The sequence below is a fragment of the Ruditapes philippinarum genome, unplaced genomic scaffold, assembly GCF_026571515.1.
Source record: "Ruditapes philippinarum isolate M1 unplaced genomic scaffold, ASM2657151v2 ctg4073_1_1_1_1, whole genome shotgun sequence".
Lineage (NCBI taxonomy): Eukaryota > Metazoa > Mollusca > Bivalvia > Venerida > Veneridae > Ruditapes > Ruditapes philippinarum.
The window spans coordinates 53,161-68,472 of NW_026854141.1; the positions used below are offsets into that span (position 1 = coordinate 53,161).

At 30.5% G+C, this 15,312-nt stretch overlaps 1 protein-coding gene across 1 annotated transcript in view; it reads left to right on the plus strand.

Annotated features, from left to right (window-relative positions):
* Positions 1-934: 934 nt before the first annotated feature.
* Positions 935-15,312, plus strand: part of LOC132739087 (myotubularin-related protein 3-like) — a 43,223-nt gene continuing 28,845 nt past the window's right edge. The window contains exons 1-2 of the mRNA XM_060726738.1: positions 935-1,061; positions 8,364-9,290. Of these exons, the coding sequence (XP_060582721.1) occupies positions 9,261-9,290 (30 nt within the window). The 5' untranslated portion in view covers positions 935-1,061; positions 8,364-9,260. The remainder of the gene's footprint in view (positions 1,062-8,363; positions 9,291-15,312) is intronic.

Consider the following 15,312-nt stretch of genomic DNA (forward strand, 5'->3'; position numbering starts at 1 on the left):
CTTGATTTTTACTTGCATTCTTCAAAAATTCATTTCAAATCAAGCAGATACATAAACGAGACAAAATCTAAGTGTCAGTTCGGCAGTACGTATATAAAGTCTCGTTTTAAATCACTTTCACCTGTGCGTCGTCAAAACGTGACCTTGTTTTCTCTGGGGGATTCCGTCCTTGTGCGCATGCGCAAAAATACTTACACGTGAGGCTTGTTAAAGGGTTTTCCACTAATACCACCTGTTTACAAATAAGTAGGCAATGTAATGTAAACTTGTTTAATTATCAGAATGTTGACCAATATTACTATATATAATAATTTTATGGCTTTGATGCGTAAAATATAATGCATACAAGCATGCTATTGCATGTGAATGCGTTGGGGTAACGGTACCGGGTAATTGATACCCGCGTTTAGTCTACGCTCTATTTCCTGAATTACATCTATTTATCTCTTAGATAATGGTCTGTTCAACAATTGTAAATGAAAAATAGGTCCGATATAATAAAATTGTATAATTATAATGGGTTAGATTTTATGTACGGGAACTACTTCTCTTCATACAAAATAATGGATAATTTCGGTACCCCATATGAGGCCTCATAACTTAGGGTTATACTATGTTTAGAACATGATGGAATTTCCATGATTTGTGTGACGAGCTGAATATTGATGTGTAACATTCAAATTGTGGTGAGTGAGCGTAACAAAAAATAATGTTTAAGTCACTACGATTTTTGTACGGGAACTGCTCGCATGCCAGTACAGTATTTCTCAATATTTCATAAATAAGACGTATATCTTGTATGGGAGATAATCAGAGGCACGTTTCCCGATTTAGTTAATAGTAGTTGCGCCCCTTCTTTCACACTAAGGGAGTGAAGTATTGCGGGTTTTATTTAATGAGAAAGTCTTAGTTATGTCCCATAACTCACCTTGACCTTTGACAGGCAACACCTCCAATGACGTCATTTATGTTGACAGTGTCCGCCATATTGTCAGAAATTGGACGAAGATCATCGCAAAATGTGTTGAATTTGCAAAACTTCAGTCTCTCCGGTCGTTTTGGTAATTTAAAGTTTATGTTTTTGTTTTTACATTTAAAACTCTTAGTAGTCGTTACAAAATACTTTGTTTGCGAGTGGAAGAAAGGCAGATATTTGGTAAAAGTGAAGTGTACACAAAGCATGACAGTTTCGTTTTCAGATATTTTAGCATATTTATGTTTGAAATCCCAATAAAATAACAACTAAGAACATGATTATTTGTGAATAATTATGAAACAATATTAATTGTACATCAATTTTGCTAATTTATTTGAAGAAAAAAATGTTTGTGAAAACATCAAAGTTGAAAATGCAGGTGGGGGTGTGTCTCATAGTAAGAACACTGTGACAGACACTTAAATATAATTTTGCCAAACATTTTCCTTAAGAATATAATTATATTTAAATTATTTGAACAATTCTTTAATGTTGGCTCATATATACTGTATTACAGCAATGGATACTAATTATCAAGAAGAAAGAATTTTTGCATACTCTACCGTCTACGTATTCTGACGGTATTGAACGAAAAACAGTTAAACGTTTGTTGTGGTTTTTTTTGTTTATTTCAGCATACAGTATTCTGTCTTACATCTGGTTAATATGTTTGGTTAGTGTTATACTTTAACCATTTGTGATTATGATAGTGAGAATAAAGGTCAATATGACTTTACTTTGCATAATGTCATCTTGAGGTTTATTATTTTTATTTAATAGATCTACATAACATATTTAAAGTTTCTCACATGATTTTGTCAAACTAAACCACATCCTGTATTTACATAATTTAGTAGTCAACAAGATATTTTGTATAATTATCATCTTATTGATGAAACATGCTGAATTTACATGAGGCCAAAATGAATTTAGTAACTTTAAACATTTTAGAATTGGTTAAAGTTATATTTTTCTAATGAAATTGTTTTATTTTTCAAATTCTTTGATACATAATTACATTTCATTTGTTTAATCAGTACCATTTGTCCTTTTAAATCACTTCAATGGTCATACTCGCAAAGAAAATGTGTAAAATTTCAAAAGATAATTTTAACCACTAAGTACATGGTCTCTAGAGGTTAGTGTTTGTTAGTCAACATTTATTCTATTAAATCTGTCATGCAACTGTTGTGGTGCTAAATAGATTTAACTTCATTAAATTGCTGACTTCATATTAAACACTTACCAATCCTAATACATGTACATATGAATATGTCTCCTCTTTGATAGTAAGATAACTATAATGCAGTGGACTTAAACTAAAGCATACCGTAAAATTCCTAATAAACGCCCCTCCCCTAATAAAGGCCCCCAAGCCTTTTGATAAGGAAAACAATCTACTCATCAGTGCTGAACTCATAATTAAAGCCATAATTTTATTCAAAGTCATTCAGAATCCATAGTATTTTATAGTAAACACAAATATGTATAATATGAACTTTAAAACCTGAACACTTTTTAATGTTATTACCAACACTTGCTAACACTAAATGTATAGATTTAGGAAAAACTGTGTTGCTATAATAGCCCCCCTTTTGGAAAATGTTTAGCCCCCGGGGGCGTTTAATAGGAGTTTTACGGTATATTGATAATATTCAATAATGTTTACTGAAGCCTGTAACAGCAAAATTTGAAAAGTGTCACATTTCAATGTAACTTACAGAAAATTAGTACACAACACTTGATATTATATATTATTATATTGAATTGAACTTGTTCAAAATGACATCACTTTAAAATTGAAGCAATTTATTATCATAAATAGAATGCTGTCATAGCTGTTCATGTTGTGCCTAGTGTGATAAAATTACTTTAAAATTGTACAGTCATTCTTTATTTTGATAACAATCCTCTTAATCTTATAGATAAAATCTTGTCAAATTTAGAAATTAGACTCTGACATCAGTTTTGAAACATTTGAAAAATTAATGAAACTGATTTCTTTTAAATTTAAAGTTGTGAAACATTTTTTATCCTGCCCTAAATAATAAAACAGATCATATTTAACTCTGTCCCATCAGCTTGATCTACTATCTTTTTGACAGTTTCGGAACCTGTTTTTGGTGGCCCTCCATAGTAGTCTTGAACAGTTCTTATTAGTAAAATTATCTTGGAGGAGAAGTTAGTTGTTACTTGTGGAGTATCAGCGAGAACAACTGCTTAATTTAAGGAAAATAGGTACATGTGGGGTAAACTGAATCATAAAATTATGGAAAACATACAATAGAAAAATATTACATTTGGAAGATAGGAACAAATATTTATAATGACTTAACATTGTTTGAAATTTAAAGATTAAGACATGCACAGGGTCACCTAAACAGGATGTAGGATCTAATTCTATAACATTTTGCTAAATGGAAAAAAAAATGTTACAGGGTGTCCGTTTGACCCTTCAAATTACCAAAGAGTCTGATTTGACCCTCAGGATTTTAACTGGAGGTCTAATTTTGTTAAAATCATGGGGATTTTGCCTTGTAGTCGGTAAAACTTAGTCAAAATGACCCACAGGATTTCCTGGTTAGTGAACACCCTGTGTTATTTCAAAAAGAGTAATGTAACTATGAAAAAGTTATTGTTATTTAACTTTACTTAATTCACTTTTAGTAATTCACTTTATTTTTCTATAAGTAAGTACTTTAAAACAGTATTACAAGTATAGTATTACATGGGCATATTGTCATATAATACAGCTATTTAAATAAGCATTGTTCTTATCTATATTGTAATGTCATGACTAAATTTATATTTATCTCTTATCTTTTACCCTATGGAGGGTATTTCCCACATGATTGTATTCATGATAAAAGTTCGTATACATTTAATTGTCTCTCAGAAGTTAAAGATTGTCTGTCTGATAATAAAGTTATCAAAGTACACAATAGCGTGACAGTTTGCAATGTACGAAGCTGTAGATCACTAAATGACATTTTATTAATTTGTATGATATTTTAAGATTAATGATTTTTGTCAATTAATTAACTTCAAAGTACACGGTCAGTTGTGTTGGGTTGTTGTTTTTTATTTTTAGGGCGGACCGCCAATTTTGAGTTAATAGAAGATACATATACTGCTTTTTTTCCAATTCTAAAGCACAAATTTCATTTTAAAAATTAAAGAAAAAAGAATAGATTGATATTATTATATTATTTTTGCAATAATGGAAAAAGAAATCTGTAGATATTGTACATGTAAAGTTGAACTTCATGTACACAGAGTTTAAGATTAGTTAAAAAAAGCCACTTGTCTAATAGCATTTAGTTAAATTACAATAAATTAACTATGATACTTAAGTCAGGGCTGCAGATAACATGCGTATTTGCGTTATTACCCAATTAAAATGTCTAAAAACCCAATAATAACTAAGGGTAAGAAAAAGTAAATGAATTCTTATTTATACAAACTACATTTGAACTGGTGCGTAATGACGAAAATTATTACTTAACGCGTACATCAAGCAGATCATACTGTTTCAGACTGTTTTAACCTTTAAATTATATAAGGCAACTTGGAAATTTCCTAGGCCAATAAACCATAAAGCAAAGTAGTAAGTAGCTTTTTTATTACCGTACAAAACCTACAAATGTCTACAATGAAGGTCAAAAATTTTGGGTAAAATGCATGAACTTGTACTTTATAACCCAAATTGGTTAGAGGGGGTAGGGTAAAAAATACAGAAATAACTCAAAGAAAATAGAAAAAACCCAATAGATCACAAAATAAGGGGTAATTACCCAATATACACAAAATGTTATCTGTAGCCCTGTTAAGTATTTCTGAAAATTCAAAACTTTGCCCCTTAAACTGCTTGAACAGGAAGTGGTTTGCCTTTAACCAATATACATAGCCAGGCCAGCCTGCACAGCCATGAAGTATGACCAGATATTGTTTTGACAGGTCAAGTTTTGCATTTTGATATTGAAATCTCGAAAATTTTAAAACAAATTCAAAACCGGGCAAATCCATAACTAGGGATTAAACGATGATCGAGTATAATCGAAAATTGATCGTTTATAGAACCGATCAGCGATGATCGATTACAAAGTTTAATAATCGATTATCGGTAATTTATTTTCTTGCTGTTACTTAAGTAACTCACTGTATTATAACAACACTAAATTAAAGCCAGTTTTGGTTGAAACAATAATTTTCATTCAATTGAATATGAAAGTATACTGGTGACCATGGAGTTAATAGTTGACAGTAAGGCATGCTAGTTTAAAGGTATACTATGCTCAAATTTGACATTAGAGAATATTTAAAATTGCTACACAGTCTATTTGTAAATATAAAATAAATATGTTTTGACTTCACACAAAGAAGATATGTTATGTATAAAATTATTCTACACACTAAAGGTGGTTGCAATATCAATATATAGTGTCATTAAAAAAAACTGGCAGTTTCATTAAGAAAGGACCAACGTAACTTGTTCCCATACAAAGTTTATTCATTGCTTTTTGGAAGTGAGACATAATAACTTCATAGATTTTAATGAATTTATTTGATAAAACTATTTTACTCAAGGATGAGCATAGTATATCTTTAAACTAATTTATTTCAGTTGATAAAGTGGTGGTTACATGGAAATGGAATTCTTATAAATATTAAAGCATGATATGAACATTGTACATATTTACTTTGTTATTGTAAATGTTTCGATTATATAATCGATGATTGATCGAAAAGGGTGGTTCGATTATTTTCGATGATCGATTATGAGTTTTGTCCGATTATGAAACCCTATCCATAACGCAAGCAAATTCAGCAGGTTTAAAGAGTAATGTCTATATAATGATGTAATGACTGGGGATGGGGGGTTCAGTATCTGTGAGGATCTCTTATTGTAAATTATGCTGTCATTATGATTGAAGTGGTGTAGTGTGCCATTAAAGGTTTTATTTACTTACCTAGATTTAAAGCAAATATGCCGAGGTTTAATAGCCTAGTTTGGCATACATCCAGCTTAAAAAATCGGTATCTTCATTCACAGTTTATGGTATAGGCTAAAAATATTTTTGAATTGCAAAATAGCCTTGACATGCGGCGACCTTTTTGTCAGTTTTTAAATCTGCAAGGGAGCGATTTTTTTGTACTTTTTAACTGATAAAACCTAGGTTTTACTTACCTGGAGGCGGTTATGAAATAAATAGACGTAAAAGTGCAGTGACAGCATTTTCACGCTAGTTGGTGACTGGTGTTTATTCACGTCACTTTTACGGAGATATTTTTTTTCTGGGATAAATATATGGTAATAAAATATTTAAGTAATTCATAGTATGCAAAGATAAACCAGAAGGTTTTTATGTGTCAACAATTTCAGAAAATAATAATTTTATTTTATGAAATATAATCTTTAAGAAAGAAAATTTGGATTATAAAAGTAATGGTTCAAATTTCTTTAAAAGGATTATTGTGTAAATGTGCAATATTATTTATTTAACGGTATGGTAAGTATCACAATGTTTTGTACCCTTCTCAGAATATGCATTTCAGTTCAGCTGGAATAGGAAGTCTATTACTTTAGTAATGTAAAATTAGGAAGGGAAAAAATACTACAGTGGCAAATAAAAACATGTACCAGCTCCATTTTAGGAAAAAATACTTGGAAGTTTTAGCATATGAGAAAAAAGGTCTTTTTATATATATCAAACTTGTCTGTAGAGAGCAAAATAAAAACATCAATATTGTATCAGATCACATAATAAATGGTTATATTTAAAAATCATATGATTTATTAATTTAGGTATAATATATGTGACTGTAATGGGTTATTTTGTGCTGCTTTAAATATGATATAGGAACTGTAAATCATTGTCAATGTCAAGCTGTGAAGGACTTCAAGATAAAAAGAGTAAAAGCACATAGACTTTAAGGTCTGGTCAGTCTGTGGAATGCTGACTGTCTTGTCATGTTCTCTACATACATAATACTGTTTAAATTAAGGTAACTAAGCAGTTATGAAAATATAACAATCAAGTTCTAGTCTGCCTCCAGAACTGTATTGATATCAATGATATGGAAACATGATCATCAGAGAAACATTGGCTTAAGTTAAAGGTTAAATTTCTATGCCACCATCCACCTCGGTACTGACTACTTGTGGCCTAGCTATTTCTTGTTAAATGCTTAAAGGCACAATATGCCTCAGAATTACCCTTCACATGTGTTTGTCAGTTGCGATAATGATTTGTCTATGTGACAAGTATTCAAATCCAGGCCAGCGTGCTAATATTTGCAGTCTGACAAGACTTACAAAGGACAGCAGTACACTCTTGTTACAAAAACTTGGTAGGGTTAAAACTTAAGTAGTGTCAATTTATTTTGCTTATCTTACTTTCATTTCAATAGTAAGATATTTATTTTTAGATATTTGAACTGTTTGTGGTGTAAAATCCCCAGTTGTTGGACATTGGCAATTTCATCAGACTTTGTGGAGAAAAGGTCATGAATATCACATGTCTGTTATCTAACATTACAAATATTGCATCATTTTCAACTGTCTGTTCCTTAACCTTTTTTTTACAAACAAGTCTGCTTTAAGTAAACGCCATTCATAAAAACAGTTTTTGTCATCTTGGACTCATGCAATCAAAACGCACATATTATGCTTTAATATTTGAGCCTTAAGGAAAGATCAATGTCATCTGACATCGGTCATCCACATTTGTTTCAAATGAGTATTAATTAAATATAGTATCTAAATAGTCCCTAATGTTCACCACTGTAAAATTTGAGCTGAGCTAATACCTATGTCTGTTTTTTTTTAGACAAAAGATTTTGGTTTCTTGTTGAGAAGTGTTGATTAAGTGGTTAAAATTATAGTGAAGTCTTATTTACATGTATGGCGACAAAATTAATACAATTATTGTATAGAGATCATAACTTTACCGAAGGCCATATTTTACATGAAATTTATTGTTATCCTCTTGAGCTACAGATTTGAGAACAATATCAAGCTCTTGAGACACTTATTTTGTAATGTTAAGGTAAAATATTTTCCACCTAAAATTAAGTTAGAAGGGGCATTGTTTTTTCGCAATTATGGCATGATTTTCAAGAAATTATTTCAGTAATGTCCATTAATGAAGTGATTTTCACACTTAAGTCTTGTGCAGTCAGGGTATTTTATGTCTAAAATATATACTCAGAGGGTTTGAAAGAAGTTTCTTAAGTATAATACTTGTCAGAAAACAATGTTAAAGAAATCTGGACTGTTGCATGTTGCAGCAAAATGACATGTTTTACTTGGCTGAACTGGGTTGTAATGAAAACCTCAATTTAATAATTACAATTTGTCAATTCTTTTGTTTCTATGTATTTTCAGGCTTGACTTCCGACTGCTGAGAAGAAAGTGCAAGGGCAGGCAGTTTCCAAGTTCTATATTTGGAGAAGCAGCTCAACACATTTGTCCCTTTGTTTGGCATTGGCAAAATTTCTTACTGGAAAATTGTAAAATTTCTTAACCTGGTCGTCCTATTTTTCTCTATAACCTTATATAAATATTGTTATTGTAGAGTTCTTTTACTACTTTATCAAAAAAAAGATGATACAACTTTGAAGAATCTTGAATGACAAACTTACATAAGCGTTTACATATAACATATATCTTCTTACTGTGTTACAAGATATAGACTATTGGATATTTTAAGGTGGTGTGGCAGAAAATCAGTGGTTACTGAACATCTAGTCTAGACATTAAGTTCTCTTGTGACAAGGTTATGAAATTTTTGTTTGTTTGTGTGAGGTTGTTGCGTTTTTCTTTTAATTAGTTGATTATCAACAATAGATACATGTAAGTGTGCATATATTTGCAAGTGTTTCTGTTCGATACTTGAAAACAGTGACAAGGAAGTTAATTCCAGACATTGCCTACATGTGGTTACACATCATGTGACTGGATTTAGAGATAACTAAATATAGAAACAATTGTATTTTATGGGGTTTTTTTTCAAATATTTAAAAAAGAAAATTACATTTAATATGACTTAAAAATTATTACTTACTGTGGATTTTGTGTTAAAAACTTCAGAGTGAGTGATATTTTCTGACTAAAAACTCAAATATTGTAACTAAATATTGATTTGTGTTTGGAAAATGAATAGAGGTAGCCCCCCTGGGTTACTAACGTGATCATCATGGATGTGTTCTTCCAAGTTTTCATCTCAAAGAGACTGAAATAACAGAAAAAAAAGAATAATCGCCAATAGTGCGGAGGGTGTGAATGTATACAAAGAAAATGCAGGAACATATGGTAAGAATTTACACCTTATTCACATCTGAAAGTTCTGACTGTAAAGCTTTAATTTGTTGTCAGATAGAGCATGGACATGTAAATTGTGCCTGTCTGGCATTGTTGGACTTTGGTACCAAAGCATCTATGTGCATTGCCTGTTAGTAACTCTTGTAAAGTCAGTGTGGGTGGAGGGGTCATTCTTTTATATCAAATACACTATAAAGACTGCTTTTCTTTCAAGTAATGGAAGTGCTGCTTGAACCAGAGCCATGTGCAGAACTTAATAGCTCTTACTATTTTGTCATTTTTTACACTCTTGCTTATGGAGTAAAGGTCATTTAAGTATATTTTGACATGCTATTAAAGCAATTTCTTTGAGTTTTACATCTGTACATTGTAAGATTTGACCTTAAGCATGGTTTGTAAATTTGACAGCATTTTTATTTATGGCAAGAAATTTGTATATTTTAATTTTTTTCATAAAATTTCACATGGTTTACAATGGAGATGTGCTGCTTTAAGTATTTAATAATTTACTAACCCTTACTGAATTTGCATTTATACTGTAGTGGACTTTTCCTGTCCACTTTAAATTCACTGTACACTATCTCCTCAAGTGTTTGTTACTTATAAGGATTTCAGAGTGTTCACCACCAGTACATGTAAATAAGCTTTTAGCTTCCAACACAATTGAACTAAAACAAATTCATATAAACTAAATGTAAGTCAAAACATTATCTGACTAAAACGATGCAAGAATTAAAATACTATGATTTACAGTCAAACCAACCTGTTAACAAAGGCTAATCAAGGGAGAGGCCAAGTATGCCAAGTGGTCTTTATTTGGAGGTTTCTTTGTTCTTTATCATCATTGAAGGGTTTTTCTCAAAGTGGCCTTTAAACACATGGTTACCTTTATTCAGAGATGGTCTGTAACACAGGTTTGATTGTAATAGGATGATATGTAACATCTGTTCAATTTACACATTATAATGACAGTGTATGACAGGTAATTGACAAAAACATATTAAAATATACACTTTATATGTTTGATATTATAGTGCTGTTAACCACATTCTTAGCATTATTCATTTACCGGTAGCATACAATGTATTTTAAATGAAACGTTAAGATAATGCAATGTTAAGGCATTCATTGAAATGTTAAGAAATGTAGACGAAACAGAATAACAATTAAATGAAAAGGGAATGTTTTTAATACTATTAATTTCTAAGAAATTGGATTTAAATTCCAGGAAATTTGTTCACTGTCTACCTCTTTCTGGTAAACCAATATATTTCACTTTCAGCTTGTAAAGCCTGTATAATTATAGCACGTTTAAATACTAATAAATAGTCATTGATTTTCAACAACTGTCTTAGTTTGACTTTGAATCTTGAACTTTACAAAGGGGAGAGTTGAAGGATCTAAATGTTAAAGATTTCTGCCTCTTTAAGTTTGAAACCTGGGGTTAATATTTTCAGGCTCTTAAACATGATGCATACCGGTATGCTATAGTACTAATTAAATCTTGGAAAAAATTTGAAATTATTTAAATAAGTTTTAAACTTTTCGAGTGATCACTATTACTAATCAATTTAATTCTAAAACAAGGCTTCAACTCATTCTCCACAAGTAAAGGTGAAGAAAAAAAGTCTTGTTTAAGTGTCAAATTAATTTATCTTCAACATCTTGCTGGTCAAATAAATTAAGGTAAGATTTTCAAGTCAATTAAAGCTTCAGTGAGAGAAATCTTCTACATATCACTTGTTAGTTGTTATGTGTGTTTTAGTTTTATAGTATAGCATAGGCAATAGCCAGTCTAAAAACTCTATAGTCAATCAACTGTAATAGTAAAGGCTTTAGCATGGGCTATAGCCAAAGGTTTACAAACTCTTGCAGGAACGGCTTTAGCATGGGCAATAGCCAAAGGTTTACAAACTCTTGCAGGAACGGCTTTAGCATGGGCAATAGCCAAAGGTTTACAAACTCTTGCAGGAACGGCTTTAGCATGGGCAATAGCCAATGGTTTATAAACTCTGCAGGAACGACTTTAGCATGAGCAATAGCCAATGGTTTATAAACACTTGCAGGAATGGCTTTAGCATGGGCAATAGCCAATGGTTTATAAACTCTTGCAGGAACGGCTTTAGCATGGGCAATAGCCAATGGTTTATAAACTTTTGCAGGAACAGCTTTAGCATGGGCAATTGTATACAGTTATAAACTGTTACAGCATGGGCAATAGTCAATATTTTATGAAGTGTTTTGGTATGTAGGTATGTAGCTATAAGACCATTATTAATCAGAGTATGCATGTTGTTTACTACATTGTTTAAGTCAGCATTTGCATCATCTTTATTCCTATTTGTTTACAACAGTAGGAAAGAATGAAACAGAAAGTACGACACTTCAAATTGAGGGATCCCTGTCATTATAGGTGTACTCTATTTTTAAAGTTCTTCATTGTATTGAAAGCTGTATTTTGGCATTAGATCAGAATATGTAATCGGCATTAGTCGCAAAGTTGTTATATTTTTCATTGTAATTTTTACATTCTTGTGTAGCAAAGCATGAGATATTGTGACCTAGTTAATACCATTTATAGCTTACTTGATATAGAAAAGGTGATTTTTGTATAATTATTAGATCTGATAATGAAATGATGGTTCATATTATGATCATTATGAAAAAGGAATGTTAAGGATATTTTTCATGGAAGTAAATATCAAGGTGTAGTTTCGTTTTCGTTATTGATCTTTTGTAAAGTCTTGAAATAGGAAAAGATATTTGGTTTTAACCTATTGTATTGACTGTCGTAAATTAGAAATCTATTTTTGGCTTCAATATTGATTTCAGGCATAGTCTTATATATGGCCTTGAGATTAAAACAGTACTTTAGACTGTTTTGAGTTCAAAGTTGGCCATTTTGTATATTGATTTTATAAAGATATTGAAAATATCTGAACTTTATTATAAAATATCACAATTATTTTTTTTCCTTGTCTATAAAGATAACTACTTTTTTATGAAGGAAATCTGTCATGTCAGCAATTTTTAAAAAATTTTTTTTTACTTTTTACCTGTTTTTACGCATGATATAAGTTAAGTTATTTTAGGAATGAAGGTTTAATGGAAGTTTTATGTAAAAAAGTTAATTTATATGTATATTATTAATGCAAGATTCTGGATCGCGGTTTAATTTTGTTGGTATTTTTTTTTTTTAGATTTTTGTTCGATAACAGCACATTCAAGATTTAAAAAAAAAATTGAAACTATTGACATATGAATTTGTTTTGGCATGCAGACTTCAAATTCATGAACAATTCCATGAAAAGATGTATTAGCCATCTGTTTATACTGTTGAATATTTAACAATTTTGCTTTTTGATCAAATGACAATACTTAGAGAATTTTAAAATTTAGGAATTTAGGCAAGGCTGTTGTCAATTATACAGGTATAATTTATATTCTCATACAGGATTAACTTAAAAAATAGGTTATTTGAATTGAGTGTTAAAGAATGGGTGATTTAAATACACATGTAGATTAGTTTTGAAGTGTTAACTAAGTTCCCTTATTTCAATCATATGTACATGTAGGAAACAGTCGAAAAAATGAATAACTTGTACATTTAGGTTTTGGAAAAGAAATGAATTCAGCCGTAAGTAATAAGAAGGTATTACAGGGTCATTGACCTCAAATTTTTCGTGCGGTAAAAAGGCAGCTTTAAAAATCCGTACAATGAGCATATAAAAAAAATTTTAATTTCATACACAACTCATAAATTTTATTACCTGACCCATCCATCACATTAAAAGATGGGACTTTGACTTTTGGACTAGGAAAGCCCAGGTAAAACCTGAATGCCCTTACAGAGTCTGATATAATCAGTCTCATGGTTGCAACTTGATAAAAAAAACCTGTCATAATCCTCACATCTTACCCTTATTTTTAAGTACACAATTAAAACCGCAGCATAAATTGGCAAACCAGTGTCTGAAGTAAGGAGAGTTGAAGGGGGAAGGGGAAGTATCAGGAATAGCAAGGTCTAAGAAAAAAATAATCTAATTTCTCATCCAACTGTCACCTACTAATTAAGAGCACTAGTCTTGATCCTCTGGAAGTTTTGGGCTTAGGTGTACATGTACTCCCAGGAATGTATAGAAGGTGAAAATGCATTGTCATGATCAAAAATGAATTTTTTATGATAGAATATAGTGAAATTATACAGCTAAAGACATTAAAATTTGTTATCTGTGGGATTAAAAATCAATTTATTTGAGAATATTATTCTGAAATCTGCTTAGCTTGCAGAAAAATAAAATGTCTTGGAGAAAAAAGACAAGGTTTTGAAAGGTATGTTATAAAATAATCTTGTTTACAGTCACTGACGAGTTGGTCAAAACATTATCCTATCTTGTTTTTTAAAGTCAATTGAGTTACAGCATTGTTGCATTAATATGACTAGAAATCCTGGGAATATCACTTCTATAAGAAATTGCGAGCTCCAGGGAATGGCCGTTAATGGATTTCCAATAAAACCTTTTTATATGGCCTGCGATCTGTTTCAGTCATTTAATAGACAATGTTTAAGGCAAGTCACACGTTCTTAAACGTAACCTTATATCGCTTTAAATAGCAGTTTTGACACCTTGCCAAAACAGTTTAATAGCACGTAGCTTAAATACATATTATAATTGTAATGTATCAATTGCAAGATTTGTTGACTAAATATTACATTGTAAATCACTCAACGAAAAAAAAAAAATCCTTGAAGAATATTAATTTTGCCTTTTAATGTTTAATATTATAAATCTTTTAAAACCGAAATATTAGTTTCCCAAATAAATTGAACATTACTGCAATACTGCATGAATTATTAAAGTATTATAATTTATGATTATATATGTACAATTGTATTGTTTTGGTAATATTGACCAGAGACATTTAAATGTGCAATAACATTTTTGGGGGCAATTGTTGGTTTCCATTGTTAACTGTATGTAAATTAAAGGACATTAAATTGTAAAAAAGGCATGCATACAAAAAAATACAAACATGTAGAAAATTTCACTCTAGTTTTGTAAGCTTTACAGTCTAGTAAAGCCATGTTAAACATACATTGTAACAATTATGAACATCAGTTTGTTTTTTGCATTGTTTGTTTGATGGTCTCAAGGAATTCGATGTTTTTTTCAACATCAAAGCAGAAAATTAATGTAAAATAAGATTATGTGGCTTTTGTATTTCAAGAATAACAAGGGAAAAAATCTCAAGGTTAAGATACACAATTTTAATGTCATTCTTTGGATAAAGTTTGTTGTAAACCAGGAATTAGTCCTTCTTATTGCTGTTTATTGTTTAGAAATCCTCTGGCTCAGAAATACGTTGTATAGTTAGTTTAATATATACAGGTCTATCATGCAGACTAGGATTTTTTTTGTCATTTGATAATTACCTTTAAATTAGCAAAAGAATGATAGTTTTAAAATAAATACTAGACCAGTTAAGTGCTTTACATTAAGGTGTCTTTAAACCAGCGACAATTGTATGTAGCTCACAAACATGTCCTTAATATATTATTTACCTTCCATTCTGCAAGGAATGTCCACCTCATCAGCTGATATTATGACTCATGTCAACATTAATATACATTGTACTACAAGTTATATTCCGCACTTTTCTTGCAATATATGTGTAATAATTTTAATTATAATTATGGAGATATAATAATAATAAGCATTTGGCATACACATATGCAAAACCTGGTGATGTCAATGCCATTTACATGGATATTCAGTTGTGTTTAGTGAGCTTAAATTTATAGGATATGGTTATAGTTTATTCTCCTAAAATTTTACAATGGAGCATATAAAATATAATTTTTATGTAGCTGACGGTTTCCGGGTCAGTACTACGTGAAATTTGTCCTTCCATTTCACCTAGCTAGTATTTTAGATACAATAAATTGGTGCATAAAATTTTATAATTTTGCTTTGGTTTGGTTTCAGGAAGGAAAGGTCAAAATCCTTTTGGC